General features: G+C 49.5%; 1 protein-coding gene across 1 annotated transcript in view; it reads right to left on the bottom strand.

The window, feature by feature from the left end:
* The window catches only part of LOC125717497 (protein sidekick-2-like), a 119045-nt gene that overhangs the window by 9067 nt on the left and 83169 nt on the right, over nucleotides 1-26809 (bottom strand). The window contains exons 5-42 of the mRNA XM_048990498.1: nucleotides 25647-25780; nucleotides 25230-25341; nucleotides 24507-24697; nucleotides 24298-24381; nucleotides 24013-24207; nucleotides 23273-23389; nucleotides 22696-22863; nucleotides 22331-22433; nucleotides 20553-20729; nucleotides 19005-19141; nucleotides 18436-18583; nucleotides 17240-17380; nucleotides 16713-16894; nucleotides 16454-16569; nucleotides 15885-16080; nucleotides 15451-15549; nucleotides 15025-15216; nucleotides 13793-13914; nucleotides 13579-13688; nucleotides 12782-12932; nucleotides 11915-12152; nucleotides 11252-11367; nucleotides 10829-11018; nucleotides 10339-10437; nucleotides 10030-10224; nucleotides 9212-9413; nucleotides 8550-8653; nucleotides 8112-8182; nucleotides 7820-7955; nucleotides 7033-7089; nucleotides 6389-6490; nucleotides 6136-6251; nucleotides 5549-5735; nucleotides 5219-5356; nucleotides 3291-3452; nucleotides 2762-2887; nucleotides 1974-2138; nucleotides 1601-1741 (exon numbers count right to left, since the gene is read on the bottom strand). Coding sequence (XP_048846455.1) covers nucleotides 1601-1741; nucleotides 1974-2138; nucleotides 2762-2887; nucleotides 3291-3452; nucleotides 5219-5356; nucleotides 5549-5735; nucleotides 6136-6251; nucleotides 6389-6490; nucleotides 7033-7089; nucleotides 7820-7955; nucleotides 8112-8182; nucleotides 8550-8653; nucleotides 9212-9413; nucleotides 10030-10224; nucleotides 10339-10437; nucleotides 10829-11018; nucleotides 11252-11367; nucleotides 11915-12152; nucleotides 12782-12932; nucleotides 13579-13688; nucleotides 13793-13914; nucleotides 15025-15216; nucleotides 15451-15549; nucleotides 15885-16080; nucleotides 16454-16569; nucleotides 16713-16894; nucleotides 17240-17380; nucleotides 18436-18583; nucleotides 19005-19141; nucleotides 20553-20729; nucleotides 22331-22433; nucleotides 22696-22863; nucleotides 23273-23389; nucleotides 24013-24207; nucleotides 24298-24381; nucleotides 24507-24697; nucleotides 25230-25341; nucleotides 25647-25780 — 5420 coding nt within the window. The remainder of the gene's footprint in view (nucleotides 1-1600; nucleotides 1742-1973; nucleotides 2139-2761; nucleotides 2888-3290; nucleotides 3453-5218; nucleotides 5357-5548; nucleotides 5736-6135; nucleotides 6252-6388; nucleotides 6491-7032; nucleotides 7090-7819; nucleotides 7956-8111; nucleotides 8183-8549; nucleotides 8654-9211; nucleotides 9414-10029; nucleotides 10225-10338; nucleotides 10438-10828; nucleotides 11019-11251; nucleotides 11368-11914; nucleotides 12153-12781; nucleotides 12933-13578; nucleotides 13689-13792; nucleotides 13915-15024; nucleotides 15217-15450; nucleotides 15550-15884; nucleotides 16081-16453; nucleotides 16570-16712; nucleotides 16895-17239; nucleotides 17381-18435; nucleotides 18584-19004; nucleotides 19142-20552; nucleotides 20730-22330; nucleotides 22434-22695; nucleotides 22864-23272; nucleotides 23390-24012; nucleotides 24208-24297; nucleotides 24382-24506; nucleotides 24698-25229; nucleotides 25342-25646; nucleotides 25781-26809) is intronic.

The raw sequence follows: 26809 nt of genomic DNA, 5'->3' as shown, positions 1-26809 counted from the left end.
CTATGGCACATCCTCATGTGATGTCATGTTCAGCAAATTATCCCAGGGACACGGGGGGAAATGTCATTGACCCTAACGCTGCTCCAACAGATTGAACAAGGCCTCCATGCCTTCCAGGGACAGATCCGAGGATGAGGCAACGGTCAAACAAACAAAATCGGTGGATGCGGGATGGTACGATGGCTTGGGCGGACGGCGCCCTGAGAGGAGACCTTTGTGTAGCACACAAACAAGCCGCTTGTGCTGGTGTAACTCTTCATGGCGCAGCTGGGGCCCAGTGGTGACTGGGGGGAGACCACTGCACTGACGTAAGCCCAACGTTAGCCTCGACTCATCCCTGAACACCTGCCAGACCCCTGTGTCTTTTTGTTTATACAGGAAATCTGCTCTCAGATCATTCCTGAGATTGGCACGAGTCACATGTCAGCCAGCTCTCGGACTGAGACTGTCACATGTCAGCCAGCTCTCCAACTGAGACTGTCACGTGACACATGTCAGCCAGCTCTCGGACTGAGATTGGCACATGTCACATGACAGCCAACTCTCTGAGACTGTCACATATCACGACATCCAACTCTCTGACTGAGACTGTCACATGACAGCCAGCTCTCCGATTGAGACTGTCACATGTCACATGACAGCCAGCTCTCCGACTGAGACTATCACATGTCACATGACAGCTAGCTCTCCGACTGAGACTGTCACATGTCACATGACAGCCAGCTCTCCAACTGAGACTATCACATGTCACATGACAGCCAACTCTCTGACTGAGACTGTCACATGTCACATGACAGCCAACACCCAAATGGGACTTATGGATAAGTGGCATTGTTTATCAACAACTAAAGCCAGGACAGGAGAAAATCTGGAAGCTAAAAAGGTACTTTCTGTCCTAACATACTCTCACTGTACATGTAGCTGTCCTAGCGATTACAGACAATATTACAACATAAACCTGCTGAAATATGCTCAACAGACACCCATGAAATCTAAAGTACCATCTTCCGACAGGAAGCAGAGGAAATCCTCCTGGGCTGAGGGGCGGGGCTCCTCCATCGCAAACCACCTCTCACTATTGCTTATGCCCTGTGCCCGAGTCGTCCCCAGTAGCCCCTTTACAAAATGGGTGAGGAACGTGTAATAATGACCGGCTCTCATGCTAAAGAGGCTCTCAGGCCAGATTGTTCGGTGTCCGATAAACACCCTCTATAATTTCAAAATAAGAGCTGAGTGCATTGAGCCTGGGTTCACTTGTACCACTGTGCGGGGGCACTGTAAAGGGGGTGACAGTTAAGACGATTCCCAGGGCCCCTGAGTGGATTGGTCTGGGTTGGGGACTCGATACGATATGCTTTTTGGGGTCCAAAACCTCTAGTGGTTCTCTTGCTGCTGTATCTCGTACAGGGGATTGCCACAGGCAACAGGAGATTTTAATAATGTACAGATGAACAGTAGGCCTTTTGTCCTCACCGACTATTTTGATTTTCTCAGAATAGTCAAAAGGCTGCTTCTTTTAAAAAAATGGCTGTATATACAGCCCTCTAACACAAAACATGGATTATTCCCTCCCGCAGCCGAACCTGTCACCTTTCCTCACCCGAGTCTGATTTCTTTGCATATTTCTTGCTCTGCCCTCGAATGATGAGGATGAAGACCAAGAGGAGGATGAAGATCAGGCCGACGAGGGCGATCACCACCAAAAACCACCATTCTTCGTAGAATGGCGCCACCTTCTGAGCTAGAGGTGTAAATTACAAAATGAAATAGTAAATAATAGCAAGGAAAAGGATAAATGCTCAGAATCATGCAGAAGAAATTTTTGGTGCACTGATCTGGTACAGACTCTTATATGCTTATTACTCAAATGTGTTTTTAACTTCTGATATTTCTAGATTTGATATTTCTAGAGCCATCTGGTGTTTTGGTACAATGCAAAGCAACTATAAAAGATGCAGAAAACTTATACATACCAGATATGGATGGAGACGGGGCACTGGGCGACCCGTAGCCGTAGTCATTAACGCCGATGACCCGGAAGTCATAGGTGACCCCTTCTTTCAGCATATCCAAGTTCAGTGTGTATGATGTCACTTCCTTGGGAATGTCCTTGATCAGGATATCCCACAGTCCCTCATCTGTGAGAGGGTGAGTGAGATGTGACTGTGGTTACTGGAGACCTCAACTCTGAGCGTGACCTCTATAGCCTTGTTGGACCACTGGGTTTGAAAAGAACATTCTATGACTCTTCTTGTATACATACATATATATTACGCATGTGTGTGTGTAATGCAGGATCCACAGGCGGATATAATGAAGATTACTGATTCTGTTTCTGTACTGTGTACTTCTCCATTCATTTGTGCTGCATTTGCTGATTTGTACTGTGGATACCATCCTTGCTCCCTGTTTGCTTTGCACATTTGCCGGCCTTCTGGACGGCCTCTTTGCCTTAAGCCTGCCTCCATCTGGGGATTTTAAGGCTTTCCAGTTATGACAGCGGAGAGAATCCGCTGCTGCCAACTACCACCGTCCCGCTTGTGCCATAAGACGTGAATAAAAAGCATCAGATTTTGCATCCTGCTTATCCGCTCCCTTCTTATGTTGTTGTGTAACACACTATATATATATGCTTGCCTGTGCTCTATGTACCTTGCTGCTGTATGCACAAGAGTTTCCCCCTGGGATAAATAATGGTTCTGTAATCTAATCTAATAACCAGCCTTGGCTGCCTGACAATGCAGTGATCTTAGATGCCCACCAGAGGGCCTGGCCTCAATGACGTAGCGGGTGATGGGGGCTCGCCCAGGGTCACCGCTGGTCCAGTGCAGGGTGATGGAGGTGCCGTAGCGGGAAATGAAGGGGTCACCTGGGGGGCCCGGAGCTCCTGAGGGCGACAGCAGGAATATATGATAAGGGTGCTGGAACTGCACAGCACACCAAAAAAAAAATCGCTATGTAAAACACACACAGGCAGAAGGTCAGGAGCAAGGTGAGCCCAAGGCATAAGTGGAAGGCAAGACTGAGCAGCTGCTTAGGGCCCAGTGGCCACCAGAGGGCGACCCGCATCTGCTCAGCCTGTCAGAATGGGAAGGAAGGTGAAAAAAGACGGAAAAGTTAATCGAATTTTGCTTAGGGCTTTGAAGAGGGTTGGGGCGACTCCGGTCAGAAATTAGCAGAAAGACATATACGCGGTAAAACAGAGATGAACACACATTTTACAAAGATAATGAAAGGCAAATGATACAAAATTATTATGTGCTAATGGGACAAAGAGGACAGGGACAAACCTTCACCAGGCCCTGTGGTTATGTTAGCTTCGGCCTCGGGGCCGTAGGTGATGGTTTTGGCTCGAATCCGGAAGTTGTAAGTAACCCCATCAGCCAGGTCCTTGATTTTTATCCAGAGGGGGGCGCTGCCTTTCAGGTCCACTGTGACAACCTTGCTGACGCCTGGTTGTAAAGGAGGTCAGGAAACAGGAGTTGGAAAAACGGCAAAGAGGGATAACCTCCCCCCCTTACCGTACTACCCTCCCCTGGCATCAGCTTTCATGGGAAAGAAGTGAGACTGAACCTTGCTATGAAATTCAGCCAGGCTTCCCGTTCACCATTAACCCTCAGGATGCGTGGCGGAACAAAAAAAGAAACCTGTGATCGCAGGATCTCCCATGGCCGACCGCTCTTTGACCACGGCCGATCGCTCTTTGACCATGGCCGACCGCTCTTTGACCATGGCCGACCGCTCTTTGACCACGGCTGACCGCTCTTTGACCATGGCCGACCGCTCTTTGACCATGGCTGACCGCTCTTTGACCATGGCCGACCGCTCTTTGACCATGGCCGACCGCTCTTTGACCATGGCCGACGACTTATTACAATTACAGTTTTTCTCGACTGCTTTGGAGTTCTCCGTAAATCACCACGAACATTTGCAAAACCACAACCGTAATCCCCACATCGCAATGTCACTTCTGCACAGCAGAACATCTTTTCTCATTGCTTCACACAAATTTTCCAAACGTTTTAGTACATACGTGCAAATGGGTTTGTACAATTGTCATCATTTGGCGCTATTTTCAGTTGATTTCGTCTTGTTGGTCAAAATAGACGATGTAGTTTCCCATTGTAATAATTTTATACCCAAAACGATATATGTATGTGATCACTGTGTTAGCCACCCCATGCAAAACAGTTACCAAGCTTTCGATTCCAATAAATTGCAGTGGCATGGCACTTTTGTGTTTTTGGTTCCCGCAGTACATGATCTTGTTGTTATTTTGGTGTTCCTGTGTTGCCGTTATACAGTGCTGTGTGACTTTTTTTGTTTGCTGTTGTACTTTGTCTTGAGATCTGAAGAAGTTACATGTGCACGCGATTGCTTTCCCTTGCCAGTGAATTATACATACTGTAGTGTTGAAGCTGGTGTTTTTGACATGAATAGGTAGCAGTTTGCTAAAGAAAAATGATCAGTCAGTGACACTGAGAAAGCAAGAACCGACTATCGTTCAGAATTGTGGAGCTCTGGAGCAAACTTACACTGACGTACTGACAATACATCTAAGCATATTGACTCTCATGGCTAAAACAATGCTGATTGTACTTTTCATTGTGGTGGCACGGACTAATTCATTGGTGGAATTATATGCTTTTGAGATAATTGTTTTGGGTAAGTTACAAGCTTTTGCAGCTAAACCATAGTGTTGTGCTGTATGCATGAACTGTTCTGAGAAATTTTCTTAAAGTCCTGAGAATGTTAAATACGTTTCAAGAAATGTGCCATAGCGATGGAGAATAACTGTAAGGAGCTGGAGGGGGTTGCTGTGATTTCCAGGAATGAGAGGAATACCCAACAGAACATGAGGCACAGGCAAAGAAACCTCCACTATTCAGGTGTGAATTTTCAAACTAACTGATGGAGCTTCATGTGAGAATGCAGGTCTCCAAATGCAGTACGGACAGACAGACGTAGACAGGAAAATACAACAGAACAATAAAAAGTAACAGAGCTAAGAACGTCTGAGCATGGGATTCCGGAACTTAGGTTAAGGCGTAAAACTGGAGTTACCAATGGCAGTGATTATTGTTGGAGCTCAACTGATAGAGTTTAACCAGTTCCCTCTCTGTAGACTTCTCTTGGCCCATTGTAACTAAGGTTCTGAATGCTGAGCAACTGTTTTGTAAACATTTAGCAGGAGTCGGGCAGCTTGGCTGCTGCCTACCATCCACGGGGGTGCAGGGCTCGTAGATGAGACGATAGCCCTCGATGATGCCGTTGGGGTGCAGGGGTTCGGCCCAGGACATGTTGACGGAGGTAGTGGTCAGCTCGCTGAAGTGGATGAAGCTGGGGGCAGTGGGAGCTGAGAGCAGAGGGAGGAGATGGCGATTGAAATGCAAGAGGTGCAAAGCATTGTGGGTTCATTACGCACTTGGCAACATTGTGTCTACACAGCATCTGCGACGTGGTACAATGAAGGAGCCTTACCAGGCAAAGTTATAGAACTTAATACAGGGGAACTTAATATTTAATGCTTCCCCCATTATCTGCTCACCTGCTTGCTGAGTGCGCCCCCTGGTGGGGGGGGAGCGAGGCCCATCGCCAGCCGCATTGAAGGCGGCCACGCTGATCATGTAGGTGGTGTATCCCGTCAGGTTCTTCAGCTTGACACCAGCCTCAGGCAGGAAGAGGACCCGTGTTCGCTCTGTCTCGTTGCGCTGTTGGAACTCCCAGAAGTATATCTGTGCGTGCAGTAGGCGTGGGGGGAGGACAGCGTGGGGGAGAACATGTGTGGTGTCAGCTGGCTCACGCTCAGGCAGTGGGGGCCTCTTTAATTACCCCGGGGAGTCCGTCTTAGCTACCTGCACTGACAGACATCCTGAGTAAAGTCACACTTTGTTCTGCTGACTTATTTGCTACCATCACCCACAGACAGCGATACCACAGCATGCTTGCTATACCTGAATATCTTTGTGAAGCGACCAAAGTGCTAAGCTAGCATACAGTGACAGCTTTTCTGCATGAATCAGCAAGTCACCGGCTTAAAGTTTACTGGCCTCCCCATCACCTTATGTCGGCCTCTGTCCCCTGTGGGGATCAGATCTCAAAATTCATGCATCAAGCTACGGATTTTGAACCCACCTTATACCCCTGAATGTCCCCGTTTTGAGCTTCCAGAGGAGGCGGGTCCCAGGTGATGTCAAGCTGCGTGGCCGTCGCCGATTGGATGGCCACATTTTGGGGCGGGGCCGTGGGGACTGACGGACAAGGCCGAAACGCAATGAGCTTCGATTAAGGCTATTTTTCCGAAAAGATGTGAAACTTTGCAATGGTGTGTGAGCGTGAGTGAGGCCTGAGAAACTTCGCGTGCGAAGCGTGCCCTGCAACCGCTCACCCGCCTCGCCGACAAACACTTCCTGCGGCGTGCTGGCGGGGCCCTCGCCCACAGCGTTGTACACGCTCAGCCGGATCTCGTACCGCTTGTGTTTACTCAGATCTGTGTGAAACCACAAACCAGCATTAGTCTGATGGCACACAGGGACCTAAAAAGCACATAATTATGGGCTTATTATTATCATTTTTCCCAGCCTCACTCATAACAGGGTAGACAGGGTAAGTTTCACCATTTTTACTGAATATATTTTTAGCTTTTAGATTCGACGTTATTGTCCTTGTGCTAAGTATAGTCACAGAGCCAATGAAATGCAGTTAGCATCTAACCAATTACTACAATAAATTATGAAGGAATATGAATGGTGGTTGTCTGTAAAACGATACGTGAGGTAGTTAAGGACAGGAAGTACGGAGCGAACGACTGTGACAGGAAGTTCGATACAAACGTGATATAATAAAATAAGAGGGTTAAACCTTGATTTTATAATCAGTCTTATCAGATATCAAATATATCACAATATATTTCGGTTAAAAAACATTAGCAAAAACACTCAAACTGAGAGGCAGATGGAGTGGGTGGGTGTACATGTGAGTACAATCTCTCATGACAGAAATTGAGGAACATGAAACTGTACAAGAACTTACTGTCCAGCTCGTACTCAGTCAAGGAGGACTGGCTCAGGTTCCTGACGCTGTAGGATGCTGAATGAGACAGCGGGGGGGGGCAGTTTGGGGCACGATTGGGGCAGAGAGGGAAGGAGAAGGAGGCGAGAGCATGGAGAGAATGATGTTGGTGGATTAGCGCGTGCTGTTACATTGTCAAAAGATTCAAGCGAAATGTAGCCAGGCTTGTCAGGCTGCAGGACAGCCAGAGAGCTGCAAGTCAGATAAATCTACGCTGTCAAGCTGAAAGCACCTGCTGGCTGGCAGAGAGCAGCAGTCAGGTTATAAACTCCCACAAATGGTCATGGCAGGTCTCGCTCGAGAATACAACCGGTGTGATATAATACAACTGGTCCAGCCTTGCTTTCTGTGTGTGTGTGAATCACTTAAAGCTACGTCTGTCTGAGAGAGAAACTGAAGGCCCTTTTTCCTGTGGACACGAATCTACAACTAAGCGGGGAAAAAACCAAGAGGAGCCGGCATGAGTGACGGATGTATTTCTGCACCATGATGATGAAGACGGCAAGCTGTGGTCTCTCTTGAGTATAACACTTATTCTGCAAAAGCATGTAGTGAAATACCTGAAAAACCCGGTGTTACATAAAGCACTGACTGTAATATATGCTGTATATATCTGACCCTAGAGGAGGGGTGAATGCTTAGCAGTTTTATATAACATGCTAATGCATCGTTAGCGCCGGCAGAGTAAGGTCTAATTGGGTGTTACAGGAGCATGGTTCCGTCTGCAGGGGGCGCTCTCGCGACTCACTCGTGAGCTCCGCCCACGTGTTGGTGGGGCTGTTGACCGTGCGGACAGTGAAGCTTCGCAGACGGTCATACTGGAGCTCCCGGTACCGGACCCGAAATCCCAGGAGGATGCCGTTAATTCGTTCCTCCAGGGGGGGCTGCAGAATGTAGGAAAAAGAAAAAGAGCCTCAGATCAAAATATTGCTCCCCCCCCCACATGTGCCCACTACACCATCCCATACAGGTACTAAGCCCCAGTCACGCCTCCATACCACCATAAAAATTATGTGGCGCCCCCTCCCATCCCCACTTGCCTGCCAGCGAATCAGCACTGACGTGGTGGTGTGCGGGGTGACAGAGAGGATTGTGGGAGCGTCATCAGGAGCTAAATGGGAAAAGCGCGAACAAGACAGAGTCCGCCGCTTAATGAATGGGACGGTAAGCAGCAGAATGATTAAATGATACTGATTAACACGCAGCTCATGTGCGAGGTAATTAGAGGAGACAAGAATGAAGAGGAACTTTAAACAGTTGTCCTGGTTACTGGATGGGAAGCTGTTTTAGTCAGCATGAACAACATAAGCATCCCATAATTTAACTTAATCTATAATGTCAGTATAGTAATTGTGCAGCGCTTGAATGTTGGTGTTGGGAAAATCCCGATTAAATGCACAGATGGCCGCAGAAACTGAGAAATCAATTCCCTTGTTAGAGCAGCCTACAGGAATAAGGTCAAAGGTCAAGCCGCTCACCATCCTGCAGTGTGGTGATGGCCTCGCTCTCCTCACTGTAATCGCTGTCCCCGATGTCGTTGGTGGCTTTTACTCGGAACTGATAGGAGGTGAAGGGCTTGAGCCTGTCAGGCGAAGACCGGGGGGCGAGAACGAGTCAGTGTCATGATTAATGAAGATCCGTCATTCCTCGGCGCCGCTTTGCGAGACAGCACACAGAGTCATGTGACATGGGAGGAAGGAAGGGCTTCGCTCGCCTCGGGGATTAAAACTGAGGGCTGTAGCCAGGAAAACTAATGTGGTAATGATAAACCAACGAATGGTAAATTTAGCCTAGTTGGGGGAGGGGTCCCCCTCAATAGATTTCGTCAAGCAGTGGGCCCCCAATGGTAGACTATGGGGCCTCCATACAGTGCTGGGGCCCCTGAATTTGGCCCTGGTATGGCAGTGGAGCGAAGGTGAATGAATGAAGAAACGAAAGAAAGTCAGATGACAATGGAGGAGAGGAACCAAAAACTCCCAAGTGAGAAGAAAAAAGACCTCTAGGGGTCCAAGGTCAACTGGCTGGCCGAACTCCCCCCCCCCCCCCTCCAAGAGCATGGTAACATTATGTTATTGAAAAGAGAGAATGGTCCAGTGAGGATGCTCTCCTTTAAGGCTCGGGCTATGTCTGCATCGCCCACCTGTCCACGATGTAGGAGCTGGCCTCGTGGTTCACTGAGGCCGAGTGGACGGTCCAGTTCCGGTCCGGCAGCTCCCGCACCTGGATGGTGTAGTAGCGGACGGGGGAGAGCCCATTGCTGCCCGGCTCCCAGGACAGCAGCACGCCGCGCGCCTGCACCTCCTCCTGCGGGACCAGCGGGCGGCTCGTGGGCTGGGGGCGTGCTGCGGGGGAGGGGAGGCTCCGGAGTTACCCACACGCAAACTCAGAGCCTCCCACTATCGGGGTCATTCAGAGAACTTCAGTCTGTTTGCCTTTCGGTTCATTGTAAATACATACAGTCACAATACAGCGGAAAACAACTCAAAGTAAACAGTCTCCAAGTAAAAATCAGTCAACCAATGAAATCAGAGATTTGTCTTTATTTACAGAGCAAACAGATCTCTTAAGCAGGGACATACACAGGAGCGCCAGCTGAAAGCTCATTGGCTCCTGGAGAGTCCCTATCCCTGTCACTCACCAATCCAAAACATATGATTGGCTAATGATAAGGTTGGCCCCTCTGTTTAAATTATGGTCCCTCTTATGACTCCCACCATAAAGAATCAAAGTGAGGTCATCTAGCTGAGATTGCTTGATTCCTCTGCTAATTTATTTTGACCACCCTTTCACAATTTGATATAGATTTTTTGTGAAAAGACTGAAAAACCTGAAAAACAAAAAAAAACACACCTTGCTGAATCATCCATACTGCTGGCTCCTGCTGGCTCATGGTACTTAATTCTCACCGGTGGGACGAGAGCATGCACAAAGCGCGAGCGTCCCGCCCTTTCCCCGTACCTCTCTTCTCCGTGGTGACCACCAGCGCCTCGGCCGCCTGCCCCCAGCCCTTGCGCGTCTGGGCAGTGATGCGGAACACGTAGACCAGCTCAGGCTTGAGGCCGGACGCCGTGTACTGGCGCGTGCTGGGGTTCAGCACGTCCACCGTGGCCGTGTTGCCATTGGTGGAATTCAGGCGGTAAGTGATCTGATATGCTGGGAGGGGAAGAGGGGAGGGAGACGGCGAAAAACAAGACCAATGGCAGTCTGGAAGACTCACTTGGGGGGGAGGGAAGGAGCACAAACAGGTGGGGGCCGACACACACTCACCCAGGATGATGCCGTTGGGCTGGGCTGGGGACTGCCAGATGAGACGCACGGAGGTGGTCCGCACCTCGGGGAAGAGGATTCCCACCGGGGGTCCTGGCACTGCGGGGCGGAGGTGGGTAGGGAGCGGAAAATGATAGGATCACTATTACTACAAATTGCTCAGAGGCTATTTTATAACCATGGGCGGACCCTGGCAACTGCCTAAGGAGGTATCTTACGAGGATGCATTCCATCCTGGACAACCGCTTTTACCATGGTCACCACGCACCAATACCCCCACCTATCACCTATTTAATAACCTATCTGGCTGTATTCACTGTTAATAAATTGACTTGCATGTGTCTGAGCACCATTAATAACACCTGTTAAGTTAATAAAAGGTAAACTATGACATTTGGATGATAGTGGTAGTTCCGGTTGGGGTTGCAGAGTGTCTTGCCTTGCACAGCAGAGGCATGACAGGGCACAGGACGCACTGAGAGGGCCGTACCATCATCCAAGGTGCGTTCCAGGATGGGAGGTGAGCTGGGAGTGCCGTCTCCGATGCGGGTAAAGGCTAGAACCTGGATCTCGTACAGCACGTACTTCCCCATGCCAGTGAGCTGCACAGTGTGGGTGGTGTTGCCCTCGACTGTCCAGAACTGCAGCGGTGCCTCCGAGTCCTTCTCCTTGTACACCACCTGCAGGAGGGAGGAGGTGAGGTAGGAATTGCTACAGTGATAAAGGGAGAACCTGTGATCATCAACATTTCTGATAGTTATATCCAAAAACACATCCGAAAACTCTCAAACTATCAGACACATCTGAGAAAAACAAGGGTGGAGATGTACATAAATGATACTGAGGATGTACAACAAAGGTGTTCTTTTGTTATAGACATGCATTTCTACTGGTTGGCCAGCAGATGGCGCACCTTGTAGCCCAGGATGAGCCCATTGCGGTCGGCTTCTGGGACCTCAAACCAGCGGACCAGGATGCTGCTGGAGGTTGTGGCGAAAGCTGAGATATTGGTGGGTCCACAGGAGGGGACTGAGGACGGGAGGGAAGGGTGTCAAAGGTGAGAGGGTCCCAGTCGTGGGTCAGACATTCTGCTATTCCCAGAATGCACTTCTCTGCTGTCGTCTTTCAGACGTGAGTCAGAAGATAGTAGGTGTTGTGCTATGAGGGCTCTGCTGAAGGACCACAGGCACACGGAATCCTCGCCCATCTCCCCAGTAGCTGCCATTTCTTGCCCATGCACTCTGTCAAGTATGACAACCAGCCAGGAAGTGGGCAGGCACAGGCTTCGGCAGTGCTCCTGAGACATTCGCTTCTGCTCACGCAGCACCAATTCCAAGCAAACAGGCAAACGTGTCAAATGAATATGAGACCGGGGCTTATAAGTCACACAGCATGTTGAAACAGTCTAGAAACAGTGGATCTGCAGGTAAAAATGCTTAATCCACAATGCAGTGCGACAAATATGTGTGTCTGTCTGCATTACCATGTTTCTGTGCTCTGTACATGTACAAGTGCAATTTGCCTGCATGTGTGTGTGTGTGTCTGCATATGTGCGTGCGTGTGTGCGTGGACATACCAGACTCCCGTGTCCTTCCGTGCACAGGCTGGTTCCACGGCCCCACCCCAATGCCGTTAAGTGCCTGCACTCGGACCTCGTACTCGGTCCACTCCTCCAGGTCCTCAATGGTGAACTCACGCTCCAGCCGGTCGGCAATGATGTGGAACAGTGGCTGGGACTGGGACCCCGTCTGGGAGTACTGAACCCGATAACCTACCAGGTCTGGGTTCCCATTATACTCCCATTCAGGGAGAGGCTGAAAGAAACACAACACATGATCAGCCCGACGGGCACTCACACTCCTACAATCAGACATAAAACAGCCAGACAGGCTCTCACACTCCTACAATGAGACATAAAACAGCCCGACGGGCACTCACACTCCTACAATCAGACATAAAACAGCCAGACAGGCTCTCACACTCCTACAATCAGACATAAAACAGCCAGACAGGCTCTCACACTCCTACAATCAGACATAAAACAGCCAGACGGGCACTCACACTCCTACAATCAGACATAAAACAGCCAGACAGGCTCTCACACTCCTACAATCAGACATAAAACAGCCAGACAGGCTCTCACACTCCTACAATCAGACATAAAACAGCCCGACGGGCACTCACACTCCTACAATCAGACATAAAACAGCCCGACGGGCACTCACACTCCTACAATCAGACTTAAGAGACAAACAGGCACTCACAATCTCTCTCACACAAGATGAGCGAAGCACACATGCATACACATACTGACACACACACAAGGCATATTCTCTAAAGACTGCAATCCATATTTTAGGATTATACTAATGAAAAGTTGGCATAAAGAGTCTGTCAGCAGTATCTGCAGACTGCAAACATTTTCCAGACTGTGCCGACCTACCACCCATCGCAGCCATAGACTGGTCTCGCTGGCCGTGCGCAGGGTGACATTGGCAGGGGCCACATCGGGTGGCGCCTGCAGTGTCTGAATCTTTCTGGATGGCTGACTGGGTGGACTGGTGCCAACGATATTGACCTGGCGCATTCGGAACCTTGAGGTAGGGTTTGACAAATAAGGGTCATTAGCTAATCAGCATCCACTACTGCTTTAAAAAGCTGTTGCATGGTAATAGCCATGAGTCATCACATATCCTGGGCACGGTATGGCTGTTTTCGAAACTGCGTACTGCATCCTGTTAACCAGTGTAGTATCCAGGTATAGTATACCAGGTTTTCTTAAGACTTTTGTAGCATGCTGCATTTTTTCATGACCTACCTATGAGCCTTTTAAATCCATAATGACCACTCTCCACAGACAAAGCATCAATTAAAACAATGTTTTTCAACCAGTGTGCTGCAATAACTAGTAAGGTGTTCCACGGAAAATGATCAAATTCCACAAAAAGGTTTATTAGCAATAATACCTTATGACTGCTGCTATTAGGTTTATGATATTGCACAGATGTAGTATGGTAGAGTATGTCTACTTCTAGGAGGTTTAGAATATAGTATGGATGTGGTGTGGGTACAGTATGTCTACTTCTAGGAGGTTTAGGATATAGTATGGATGTGGTGTGGGTACAGTATGTCTACTTCTAGGAGGTTTAGGATATAGTATGGATGTGGTGTGGGTACAGTATGACGTCTTGTAGTGGTTTAGGATATAGTATGAATGCAGTATGAGTAAAGTATGACTACCTGTAGAATGTATAGGGGTTTAGACCAGGTACTTCCAGGGACCTGGCATCTGGCTCGTTGGGCAGCTGGTGAACCATGACCCACTCTTCATGATCTCCAATCACAGCGATCTGCAGATAGACAGAGCAGATAGATGCCCGTCACAACACATCACAGATGGGCCGGTATGACCCATTGGGTGCCCGGTTTCCTTACCCCAAATCCACCCCCTTACCTGGGCTTCCACCAACCACCGGGAGATGGAGGTCTTCCCATCGTAGCCCGGCTTGAACTGCAGAGTGACGGAGCGTGGACCGATGTTGGAGATAGCCATGTTAGTGGGGGGGCCAGGCAGTTCTGCCAGGAACAGAGCGAGCAAGAGCCAGACAGACAGGGAGGGAGACAGACAGGGAGGCAGACAGACAGACAGGGACACAAATGAAAACAGAAATTAGGTACAAAAATATCCACACTATTTAGAAGTGATGTATTTAAAGAATGTGGACTCAATGTGATCTGACACATCTAGTGTGCACCGTCAGAGATTGGATCATGATGATATAGTTAAAGGAGACCACATATTATCCTTATAAAAAGCCACCAAATTGATATTATATTTTAAACAAAATCACAATACAGTTGCTCATAACTTAGGAATTCCTGCCAAACTTAAGTAAAATTATTTATAATATGAACTCTGACCACGATTGTCCTACTTTGTATTTAGGTTTTGTGTGTAGCTTCTTTCTCACGCTTTATCAATAATTTCCAGTTTTGGCCTGTGCTGATCGCTGCATTGATCGTTGAGCGGGATTAAATCTAGGAACCTGACCTGCAGCCAGAACAGCGTTTTCCTCCTGATGTATTTGTGAAACCAGGTGGGATGCTACCATTATACTTCTGTGATGGGGGTGTTTAAAATCTGACGGGTAAAGCCAATTTGTTGGGGGGGGGGGGGTTTATTGCATGGCATAATGAGGAGGAGAGAAGTGTCTATAGAGCCTGTGGAGGCTGTGACCTGGGGGAATTGGGGGGGGCTGCTTCCGACGCAGGGTCTGCCAAGATATTGCCTGCCTTGCATGATTATCTCTGTTATTATTTTTATTAATATTATGCATTCTCGCCCTTTTTTCTGAGGTTAAAATAAAAGTTTGTCACAATATTGGAACTCCTTTGCCTCCTCTGGTTTTTGGAACCTCCGTCCACTCAGCCATTCCTAACACGCATCTTAAGCCTTCAATATATCTAGTGCACTGAATATAAATGAAATCACAACAAGCCAATTTGGAAATGTTGGTACAGACATGCATTCTTCAGCAAGAGCTCCCCCTGCTGAGCAGGATATCTAATGCAGCCCAGCACATGGCGATCCATGACAGCTGGATCTATCATTAACAGCTTAACTTAATGTGTGTAAGAACAGTTAAAAAAAAACAGCAGGAGTAGTGAGGAGGTAGGGACTCTGACCTGGGGGCACGCCTGAGGAGATGGTGGAGGAGGAGAGCTGGCCTTGGCCCTTGGAGGTCATGGCCGCCACTTGGATGGTGTAGGTGGTGAGGGCCGTCAGACCCGTGACGCGATACTCGTGGGTCACGTTAGGCAGATAGTGGGTCACCCTAGTATTGGTCCGGTTATACTCTTCCCAGGAGATGCGGTACCCTAAGGAGCGAAGCGGGATAGCAGTCATGGGATAAATATTATCTCACATGTCACATACGGACCCAATCAGAGAGAATAGATAAGCTTCAAAACAAAGCAGAACCGCCCTGCAATGCATTATGACTTATACTAATGCAGTGGTCACATGACACATTGAACGTCAGCTGATTCGGCGAAGCACTACGGCTCCTTCTCTAGCTGACGTGTAGGCCGTGATCCTGGGTGCCGTCTCACCTGTGAGGATTCCATTCTTCTCATGTGGATCTCTCCAGCTCACCTTCAGCGATGTGTCCAGGATCTCCGTGAAGCTCAGGTGGCCCACAGGACCAGGGGCTGTTTGCAGAAGAACAACAGGTTGCATGAAATAATGTGATCCCTCACTGTCAGCAATGAGACCGACCTATCTGGTCAGCCAATATGGGACTTATCTTATAAAAGATGATTAACGCACAAACAGAAAGAGCCAGAGATTTATCTGACACTTTTATCCACAGTGAAGAGGAAGGGAATCAAACTCACACCAATGCACTGGTAGCAGAATGTGCTACATGTTGAGTAACTGAAGCAGAAAGGTATCATTTTCACTCAACACACAACAGAAGAGTCCTACACTATATTTTCTTAAGAGGTGTTTAGAGTCTTAAGGCTGAGATATCCATCACACTCACTGTCCTCATGCGTGCGCAGGCGCTGGGAGGAGCTCCGGGGCCCGTCGCCTGGCGTGGTGAAGCACAACACCGAGGTGAAGTACTCTGCGAACTTCCTCAACCCGGTGATGTAGCCGACGTGGACCGTGTCCTGGAAGTTGGGCCTCACCGTCACCACGGTAACCTCCTCCTCCTGACCCGGCTCCCATGCCAACAGCTGAATGCAATGAGAAGGAGGGAACGCGAGAACAGATGAGCCGATGCTCCGATATGCTTCCGTTCTTAGGACGTGCTTTAGTCAGTAATATATGATTGTAGGTGTATTCTACCTTTAGCAATGTGGAAAATTTGACCAATACCGATGACCAATACATTTGTCAGATATTACTGATACTGGTAACCAGCTAATCCATAAGCCACTTGTGCCGTCGGTGAATCTTGTCGACCAGGAGAGGGTGCTACTAACTTAACTTTCATATTGGCCAGAAATATTGACCAAGACTGACACATCAGACCACTAGCGATATGGTCATTTTTAACAGATATTGGCCAATTCCGATATATCCAATATATCGTGCAACTGTACTCACCTTATACCCCTGGTTGATGCCATTGATGAACTGAGGACTGGGGGCACTCCAGGTAAGGCGTATTGCCGTGGAATTGGCAGCCTCAGCCTGGACACTGCCAGGCGGCACTGTTGGCACTGTAAGGGGCAATGGGAGACGGATCAGCAACCTGTAGGTCCAACCCAAGCTTTTGGGTTACGTCCTTTACATCTATTGCTTAACTCAAGTCAACTAAGGGCGGAGCTACACTGGTTTCACTGGATGGTGGCTCCGCCCTCACCTCCCTGCAGCGTCCACTCGGTGACCTTGTGGCTGTAGGTGCCCAGCCCCGCCCCATTGTAGGCCGCCACCTCAATCTCATAGTTGGTCCAGATGATGAGGTCCTCCAGCAGCAAGTTGGTCTGCTCGGGGTTGGTGATGTTCTTGAACTGGTAGCCCACTGGGAGGCCGGCCAGACAGTAGCTGGGAGCCAACAGGCAGTAGGTAGGACAGGAAGAAAGGACATATGCAACATGAACGGTCTGATGTGACATGTGTTGCTGCTCGCTACAGGAAGTCGTGCATGTTGAAGGTGTGTAGGACTTTGTGGGACTGTGTTTGTGCTCCGGTGAGTATGAGACATCGGTAACAGCATGCGTGCTTGGTGTGCATTTGTGTGATCTTTCAAAGGTCAACATGCATGGTTTTGAGGCTGTAAGACCGCAGAAGAACACACGTAGGTGTGATAGACAGGCACAGCAAGAGCGCAGGAGTGATTCTGCATGGTTAACGAGAGGGGCGGGGGTGGGGGCTGGGCAAGGCCCTCACCGGATGATGTAGCCCTGCAGGATGCCGTTCTGGTGGTTCTCCGGGGGCGGCTGCCACTGGATCATGATGGACTGGTTTGTGCGGCCGCTGGCGATGACCGTCTGGGGAGGTGCGCTGGGGGGCTCCTCCGGGAGGGATAACCTGCAGCAGAGGTGAGTTTAGAGCGGGGGTGGGGTGGGGGGGGGGGTGCAACTATTTTCCCCTGAGGTCCAAATTCCCACAGCGGAAACAAAGCCAAGGGCCACTGTCCCCAATAACATTTGCCAGTGGGGGAGTGGGGTCCTCCCAGATAAAATCTGACGAATGGGGGATGGGCCAGATAATAAAATTTGCTGGGGGCAGGTTCCCCTATGATTAAATTTGGCACGCAGATTGCTGACAATAAAATTTGCCAAGTTTGGGGGGGGGGGGTATTTGATTGTGCAGTCTAGATTAAAGGATGAAGATGGCACACTGGAAGAGGATCTTATGGAGAAACCTGATGCTCAGAATTAGATTACCTGGTTAGGCTTCTGATGTGTGTGTGTGTGTGTTTGTGTGTGTGTGTGTGTGTGTGTGTGTGTGTGTGTGTGTTTAGATTAGGCTTATATTACATTGTGGGGCCCAAGTGTCCCCCACAATGTGATAGAAATCTGTTCTTTTGATGTTGTGGGGATCATTTTTCAGGTCCCCACAAAGATCTGTGAATACAATTAAATAAAAGTAAAAGTGCCAAAAGTCTCATATTTTTTTTTGGTTACTTATGGTTAGGGTTAGGGTTAGGCTTAAGGTTAGGGTTAGGGTTAGGGCTCGGTAGAGGTTAAGGTCATCATGTTTTCCCCATAGAAATGAATGGAGAGTCCCCACAAAGATATAACTACAAACCTTTTTATGTGTGTGTGTGTGAGTGTGTGTGTGTGTGTCCGGCCAATATCTGTGGAAGGGACAGTACCTGGGCCATCTCTTGGGTTGCTTTAAGGGGTTTTAGCCGACCACTAAATTGTTCTTTAGTCCCCCAAGTAAATGTACACTAATTAGTTTAAATAGTGTGTTGTCCTTCATTTCCATTACAATCATTCTCCTCCCCCCAGAAAAGGCTCCAGAGCCGTCCCATTAACGGGAATCTGGGGGGGACAGCATTAGCATGCTGCGGGATTACCTCGCTCCCCATCTGGCAGAGGGACACGATCGCAGAGCAGGTTCGGAATACCGCTCACCGCTCTGTCTCCCTGCTGAACTGACCCTTCCCCACGTCATTGACGGCGCAGAGGCGGAACTGGTAGGAGCGGGCCGGGATCAGGCCGCCCACAATCACGCTCACGGAGTCGGGCTCGATGTTGGCCAGGAGCACGGTCCACGGTGCATCTGCAGTAGAAAGGACGTTGTCAGGCTCCACTTCAACCACATAATTAGTCCAGATGTCCAAAGACATTAAGACAATGACCAGCTTTATTCTACTCTATCTAAGCACTTCTAGCTCTCTGGATTTTTACATTTATCTATTTTACAGATATCCAAAGTGATGTACGTCAGCCAGTCCCTAGGTTAAGGGCCGTGCCTGTAGCCAGAAATGAATTATTGGGGAATGGGGGCAAATTTCAAAGAAAGTTCAAACTAGTTATTTTACCACATGCCTGTTAAGAGCCTGAAATCACTCTGCCAACCACAGGCCATCCGCGCACAGCCCTCTCCCACCATTAACCCTTCTCCATCTTTACCGGCTCCCATCCGAATTCCCAGCTTACCCTGCAGTCTTTCCCACCCCCTCGTCTCCCAGCCAACTCACTGTTCTCGGACACCTCCAGGATGTAGCGAATGAGAGGGCTGTTCCCGTCGAACGGCGAGGCCCACGTCAGGTTGATGGCTCTCTTCTCGGAGGAGCTCAGCGTGGCCACCGGGTTTTCGGGGGCATGGGGGAGCTGCCTGCAGGGATGGGAGGGAGGGGTGGAGGGGGGCAAAGAGAAATAGGAGGAGGAGGAAAAGATTGGGGAAAGAAATGGGGTTACATAATACTGCTGCCCTCATCATTTGCAGTTTATTGTTTGCTGTATAAAAGCTTAATAAGAAATGCCATCTGTTCTTGCCTTCTATACAGGAACGAGGCTGTACCTGACCTGCACCACAAAGTGGGGGGGGCTATATGACCTAAAATTATTATTACAGTATTTTTCGCTTTTTGGACGGTGACAGTATTATATTTACTTTTTGCACGTTTTGGGAGTAGTAGCAGGTCCTGTCCCTTTATGTAAATTAAAAAAATAATTTTACAATGTGTTAAGTACACTTTACTTACTATTACAGATTGGTATGGGTGCTCTTATTCTGAGAAGACATAAAAATTATACATTATAATTAACAGAGCAACAAGCTGTCTCAGCCGAAAATAGTGCATTTTACAGATCATTTCAAATATAACGCAGGGTTGGCAGCTGCTGCCTGGAGTGAGATTTTCAATCACTTCAATTCACTCACATGCACACGCTTTTACATGTATGTAACATATGTTTTAATACCTCCTAAATAGTCTCTAGGGCTTGCAAACTATCCCAACGCCTTTGATGTCGCCAATTTTAGCTTTATAATGGAATAATATGTATTTGCCGTAAGATTTCTAGCGTGAGCGTGAGTCTGACAGCCTGTGTCACCCCAGATGCGTGAGATTTGGCAACCCCGAAATTGTACGTTTTTTTCTTTTGTTTCACCCGAGTTGATTTGTATAAGAAATAACATTTCTTTATACGGTTTTTAAAAAGACTGACGGACATGAAATCACCAATAAACTATATTTATCCAACATTATATATACAGTATATCCGTTATACATCCGATATATATGTATCCGTTCACCATATCCAATGCTTTTTCTGCATGTTCTTAAAGGTGTGGACCTCGTCCGTTACAGACGATATTCTGTTATAAGCGAGTCCACTCGAGAGCACTGTCCGACTGCGTTTAATAGAAACTTCACACAACACGGAATATCCGTCAAAGAGGGTTTGGGTCAGGAACAGCACGCTTAATTTACAACAGAAGACCATCACAGTACAGCTATGGCTGGGATTTGGGTGGCAGGTGAAAAGTGCTATAAGTTAGCTAGAAAAAAAGGACTGAATTCATCTACAGGACCCTTTTCTGGGAGGTAGTGATGAATGTAGTTGTCATCTTTCTACCCATTCTGACAGGCTAATCAGATGGAGAGTCCCCCCCCCCCCCTAGTGGCTACCAGGCCCAAAACAGCCGCTTCGATTACCTATACCTCAGCTCGGCCATGCCTGTATGGAAAAGAGACGGATAAAGGCAGTTGAGTGGCGCACAGAAAGCCCCCAAGGCTGACCTGACTCGGAGGTGGGCGCTGTGTGAGTCGTTGCCCCCCACGGAGAGCACTCTGCAGGTGTACGTCCCGATGTCACCTGACCACGTCTGGGAGATATGCAGTGTGCCGTCAGGCTCCAGGCGGATGCGGGGGGTGGAGTCTATGTTGAGGGGGACACCTCCTTTCTCCCACGCGTACCTGCGGCAGGTATACGCAGAGGCGCTCAGTGCTGGCGTGCATTAAACGCAATAAGACGAGGGGGCTGGATTTATTATAGTATTTTTTGTATTTGTATGTATTTAGCAGATATTTTATTCAAAACAGTACAATTTTTTTCAAAAAATCTTCGTCAGACGATCCTTGGGGCGATTTTAGGGTTGAAACCATCATTGAAACCAAGTATAATAATATAATAACAGTAATATAACAGTAATATACAATAATACAGTATGTAGGTGAATAGTGCACCAAAGTCAGGCAGTGCACTCATATATTCTTTTAGCAGCACTAAACGTAACTGCAGATGTTTAAAACCTTGGCAGGTGATATATGGTTAGAAATGAGCAGCACATCCTGGTGCTGATGAGGTCTCAGCGAGCGCAGAATATGAATGAAAGTCCGTTTCGGATGAAAGAACCAGGTAAACGTGCAGATAGGAAATAACAAGCAGCTTCAGTCAGGGGAGCTGGAGGCCGATGTGTCTGTGAACCGGCCCAGTCACCATACAGTACAGACATACAGACATGTTCTCCGTGCCCATCTCCACACCATGCCCGCCTCCCCTTGTGCGGATGCCACTGTCCTTCGCCTTGACTCCTCCTACCTCATCCCTTGCACCCCATTTTTCTCCCGTCCCCATTCCTTCCTCTCGTCCCCGAGTCACATGATCTTATTTGCTATCCTGCCCGGAGTCTGTCTTATGAAAGCAAATGCAGAAACATAGAAGGGCCTTCCACACACACACACACACACACACACACACACACACACACACAGACATATGCACGAACCGCAAACAGAGAAGCTCCCTCACCCACACAAACGGACACCTTCTGTCGCGCGCGCACAGACGCCGACGCGCATACACACGTCCGGCGTGTCCAACTCGCCGGCATATCCCTCATTACTCGTGTTTAATTAGCGCTCTGCTCGCTACGTCGCCCGCCCCTTCTGACCCGCAGAGGCGGCAGAGGAGAGCTGCGGGTCTGAAACAACGCCGCAGTCCCAGCTGTTCAAGCTGCATAGCTGGGAGGATGCATAGCGGGCTGTCTGACAGAGAAACAGGAGAGGAGGCCAGGCTACACGCAAAACCAGCGGATGGGGGAAAACACGGGAGACGAGTGAGACAGCGGGATACAGGCGATGTCACAGAAGCGAAGAGAGAGCGGATACAGGATACAGCTATTTACATAGAGCTCTGCGATGGACTGGCATCTCATCTAGGGCATTACATTATATTTATTTAGCAGAGTGTTTTATGCAAACTAACGTACATTTTTGAGAGGAAGCAAGGACAGGCAGCCCCTGGGGCAATTAGGGGTTAAGAGCCTCGCTCAGGGTCCTAATGATGACATCATTCGGCCAACCAAGGGTTTTGAACCTGTGACCTTCTCTGAGTCACACACTGCCCCCTATCCAGAATGTTCTATACCATTGGGATAGGCTCCTGGCCCTCCATGACCTTCTACTGCATTTGCGTTTGGAAAATGGATGGATGGATGGATGATGGATGGATGGATGGATGGATGGATGGATGGGAAGTATATACATTGTTGCATGAGACAGAGGTGTAGGCTTACTTGATGGTGACACTGATGTCATGGGTCACCCCACAGGTCATGACAGCTTTAGTCCCCTTGATGACGCTCTGATCCTGAGGAGGACTGGTGATACGGGTTCGAGCTGGAGGTCGAAAGGAGGAGGGGGAGGAGCCTTTATGTAGCTGCTGTACAAAAGACTTAAGAACTTACAGGTGACCTACGCCCAGTGAGTACACAGGTACATGTGACCCAGACTGACCCTTTTTGCTGTATTTACGGGGTCACGGGTGACTCAGTGCTAGCCGGAGAAATCTGAGGACCAATTCAATGCCCAGACAGCCATCAGTCAACAGAACAGAACATAAGCTGCGAGCGGCAGAGATGGGGGGGGGGGGGGGGCTCACCCAACACCACCAGATTGGCGGAGGCCTCGTCGATGCCGCGTGAGTTGCTCGCCATGCAGGTGTAGGTGCCGGCATCCGAGACGTGGGCGGGGCTGATCAGGAGGCTTCCGGACTCCAGGAGCGTGAAACGCGGCAGCTGGACCGAGCCACTGGCCAGGATCCGCTCACCTGGGAGGCGGAGAAGCGTGTGGGGGTGTCGCTACCATACACCAGAGTACCCAGAAGTCTCTGCTTCACTGCTCTGGAGTCGGGTCAGCTCAGCGCTCATACCCAAGTTGGTGGCATCAGATTAAATTCCAATAAACCAAAATAATCTTTCATCATTACCTAAAGGATGTTAGGATATGTGAGCTCATCAGATGTAACTTTCAAATTGTTAGGTAAAGGTATCGCTATGGGGGCATGACTTTCCATTTACCATATAAAGGCTCAGGCAGAACTTTCCATGTCAGAGGAGGCGGAGCTAGACGTGACTTCCCATTTGATAGATATTATGGGCAGGGGCAGCTGTGATTGGCGATTTTACAGATAAAGACTTCTTATTGGCCAGACAATGACACCGGAAAGTTCAACGCACCATTCTGCCAGGTGATGGCTGGCCGGGGGGCGCCAGAGGTTTCACAGTGCAGGAAGACCGGCATGCCGTCAATGACTGTGCTGTCTGATGGGCCGGCTGTGATGTTGGGGGCGATGCCTGAGAGGAGGGAAGACGAAGTCACACAAGCCAGGGAGTGTTTTCTGATTGGTCAGTACACTGGTCAGTCAGGGCCACTGACAAATAAAAACAGAACTGCAATAAAACACCCCACAGAGTTGTACAAACCATTTCCCCGTAGCGACTAAATAAACTTGCCCGAGATGCCTACAGTAAACGCTTATAAAGAAGCCGCATTAATGCATTATGACATTTTTACTGATAATCTTTATGCGAATAAACAGCACATTAGTATCGACAAGCCATTTGCAGACGCCGAGCAGAGCATTCAGCGATGGTTTAAAGCCAATTCACCAGGCCGAATTTAATTCAAAGTCATGCTGAAGGTTTGTGTGAGACACGCACAGGCGGGACAGGTGAGAGACAGAGACATAAGGCAGGGGAGACACAGCTGGAAATGAATCAAAGCAGATCAGCATCTCCCGGGACGCCGCCAGCTTTGTGGAGAATCCCAAACCGCAGCCGAGCTGGCAGTCATAAAGCTTGCCTCTCTCTCTTCTTCATGCAAGCCATTAATCACTCTGACAGGGGGAGTCGAGGCAGGGAGCGGGAGGCAAGGCGAGGGGGGGGGAGGGGAGGCGGGGGGGAGGCGGGGGCCGTACTGGTGACGGCGAGGTAGGTGTTGCTCTGAATCTCCCCGGCGGCGTTGCGGGCGAAGCACTGGAACATTCCAGTGTCGTCAGGAAGCAGACCGTTGATCTGCAGGCTGCCCCCTAGCAGCACGCGGTACCTGGGTGTTTTCACGGGGCTGATGGGAATGGCGTCCTTGTACCACACGATGTCAGGCTGTGGGACACCTGCTTGGCAGGAGAAGGTGATTGAGGACGCAGTGCAGAGACACATTCACACCCTGTGGCAGTCTGAACCAGACACCAGCCCCTGCTGACCTCGAGCCTGGCACGGAAGATCCACCACCTTCTCCATCTCAGCAGTGATGTGCTTCTCTGGCTCCTTGACAAACTGGGGGGGCTCTGATCAGTGTAAAGGGAGGGGTATTAAAAGGGGGGGGGGGTACAGAGAGCTGGGTCAACACAATTCCTGGCCTGGAACATGCTATCCTCGGGACAATGACAGAGTTCAAAGGTCAGGGACGCACCGAGCACGTGCAGGAAGGCACCAGCACTGACGGCCGGCACACTGCTGCTGCGCAGCTCTGCCTCGCACTCGTAGAAGCCACTGTCGCTCACGGCCGGGCCCGCCACCGTCAGCCTCCGGCCGAAATCGCTAACGCCTACATGCAGCACAGCGCCATCCTTACGCCAGACGATGCTCAACTTGGTCAATGGCCTGGGGGGTTGGGGGAGGCACATACACATACACATACATCTATATAGACTTTCACTTTAAATGCAAAAACTCCAGGTCCCACTCTATCAGAGCTCGAGACAGGGTGTATTAAGGGGCGGAGCTTCAGGGGCAGCAGCTGAAAGCTGATTGGCTCCCAGAGTGTCGCCTCCCCTGTCACTCACCAATTCCAAAAATATCATTGGCTTATGATAAGGTCAGCCCCTCTGTGTGAATTATGGCCCCTATTATGCCCTCCTCCCCACCTTAAAATCACCTCCTGAATTCAGGAAAGGTAGATGTGAACTTTCATGTAGATGTACTTTCATGTAGGGACGTCTGCGTCACAAGTGTGTCCCCAGCAGGACAGAAAAAAACCCACTGGCATTGAGATGAACACAGAAGGGCCACACGCACTCACACACACAGATGTGATTAACAGTTACAGTGCGAAAAGATTTAAACACTTACTTGGATATAAATAGTCACACGAATGTTACACACACGCGCACACACAGGCCGTGACATCACCCACCTGGCGTTGGCCACGCACTCCATGGTAACTTCTGCTGTCCCAGTGACCACACTGGTGTTCTTAGGAGGGATGATGATGACGGGGGCAATAGGATCGGCTGGACCCCCCACATCTTTACGGAGCCGACAGAGACAGGCAGAGGTCAGGGGGTACAAAGATATCGACTCACACGAAGATAGACGGAATCAGCATACGCTGTCCAGCACTGCTCGGTTTAACACAATGACAACCTGCCAATGATTAACAAGTTTGCTAAAGGCCAATCGTCATTCCTCCCATTATTTGTTACAGAACCATTATGGCCACTAGAGGGCTCCAAACACCTGTTTTTGTATGCACGTACGGCCACCTGTCGATGTGTCAGCTGACGGTGTCTCGTGTATGGTGCGATTTTTGTGCTTTTCTGTTAATACTCACTTTCCACGGTCAGAGTGATGGGCTGGCTGGTCTTGTTTTCGCCATTCTTGTCGTTCACAGCCTGGGCGTAGTAGCGGCCCGAGTCCGTGGCAACGGTGGACAGCATCACGAGCGCGTTGTCCAGAGTGATGGCGCTGAGATGGATTGGGGGGAAGGGGGTCAGAGGTCACAGGAGGTCAGTGAGTCAGGCGGAAGCAGTGGGGGCAGTTGTTGGTTTCGCGTGACTGGATTAAATCTCTCCAAACCCAAACGCTGATCGATGCCGTTATGGAGTCTTAGGTAAGCTGTACTGCCAGTGCCAGTGCCCCCGCCCCCCCCCCCCCCACCCAGTTTCACTTTGTCTCATGCTCCACAAGCTCCTCACACTGGAGAGGTCATAAGTAACTGGAATATGGTGTCTATTCACCTATGTTGCTTATTGGGCTGCAAAGCCCCAGGTGATTGGCTCCTCCCACCTGCTCTCATTCAGCAGGGTTTCATCTCAGCCCCCCCCCCCCGCCCCCCACCGCCCCACCCGCCAGCCCTCATCTATCCCCCCCCCCCCCCCTCCTCCGCCAGATGAGTCGCTAGTTCTGCGCTAAATAAACATCACTCACACAGCTGTAACTCTACAGGCGGGGGGAACATCCAGACCCCCACAGCGCCCCCCACAGACAAACAGGCAAACAGGCTTTTGGTCTCCCTCAGACACACACAGTGATCTCACGCTTCCACACACACACACAGACACACTGTCGCGCGTGTTAACAAGGCAGCGTAGAGCGAAGCGAACACCCCCTCACTAAACAAGCGTCTTTGTCCTCCCAGATAAAGACCAGCAAGCTGCAAGTCACCCACAGCACTAAGACTGACTGCCTGTGGTCTCGAAGTGGGGGTCGGACACCTTACAGCTAGTTAGCATGGGATGGGGGGGTGTATCAAGGCCGCTCATAAACAGCTGTGGAGAGAGCTTCGCCCCTCAGCATTCTAGCTGGGGGGGGGGCATCAAATGGGATTGTTCCACTTGACAGAAATGCCTCCATCCTTGGAGGCGGGGGGAGTGCTAGAGGCATTTAGAGGTCACCCGCTCCTCCATTCACAAATACCCACCTCCCCAATGAAGTTTGATACTACTCCACTCCTGATTCATCAAAGATGGAAAGGTTTCCCTTTGTCACGTTTCA

The sequence above is a fragment of the Brienomyrus brachyistius genome, chromosome 22, assembly GCF_023856365.1.
Source record: "Brienomyrus brachyistius isolate T26 chromosome 22, BBRACH_0.4, whole genome shotgun sequence".
In the NCBI taxonomy this organism is placed as follows: Eukaryota; Metazoa; Chordata; class Actinopteri; order Osteoglossiformes; family Mormyridae; genus Brienomyrus; species Brienomyrus brachyistius.
Note: the sequence above shows the minus strand (reverse complement) of the source record. Positions and strands in the feature narration are given on the sequence as shown.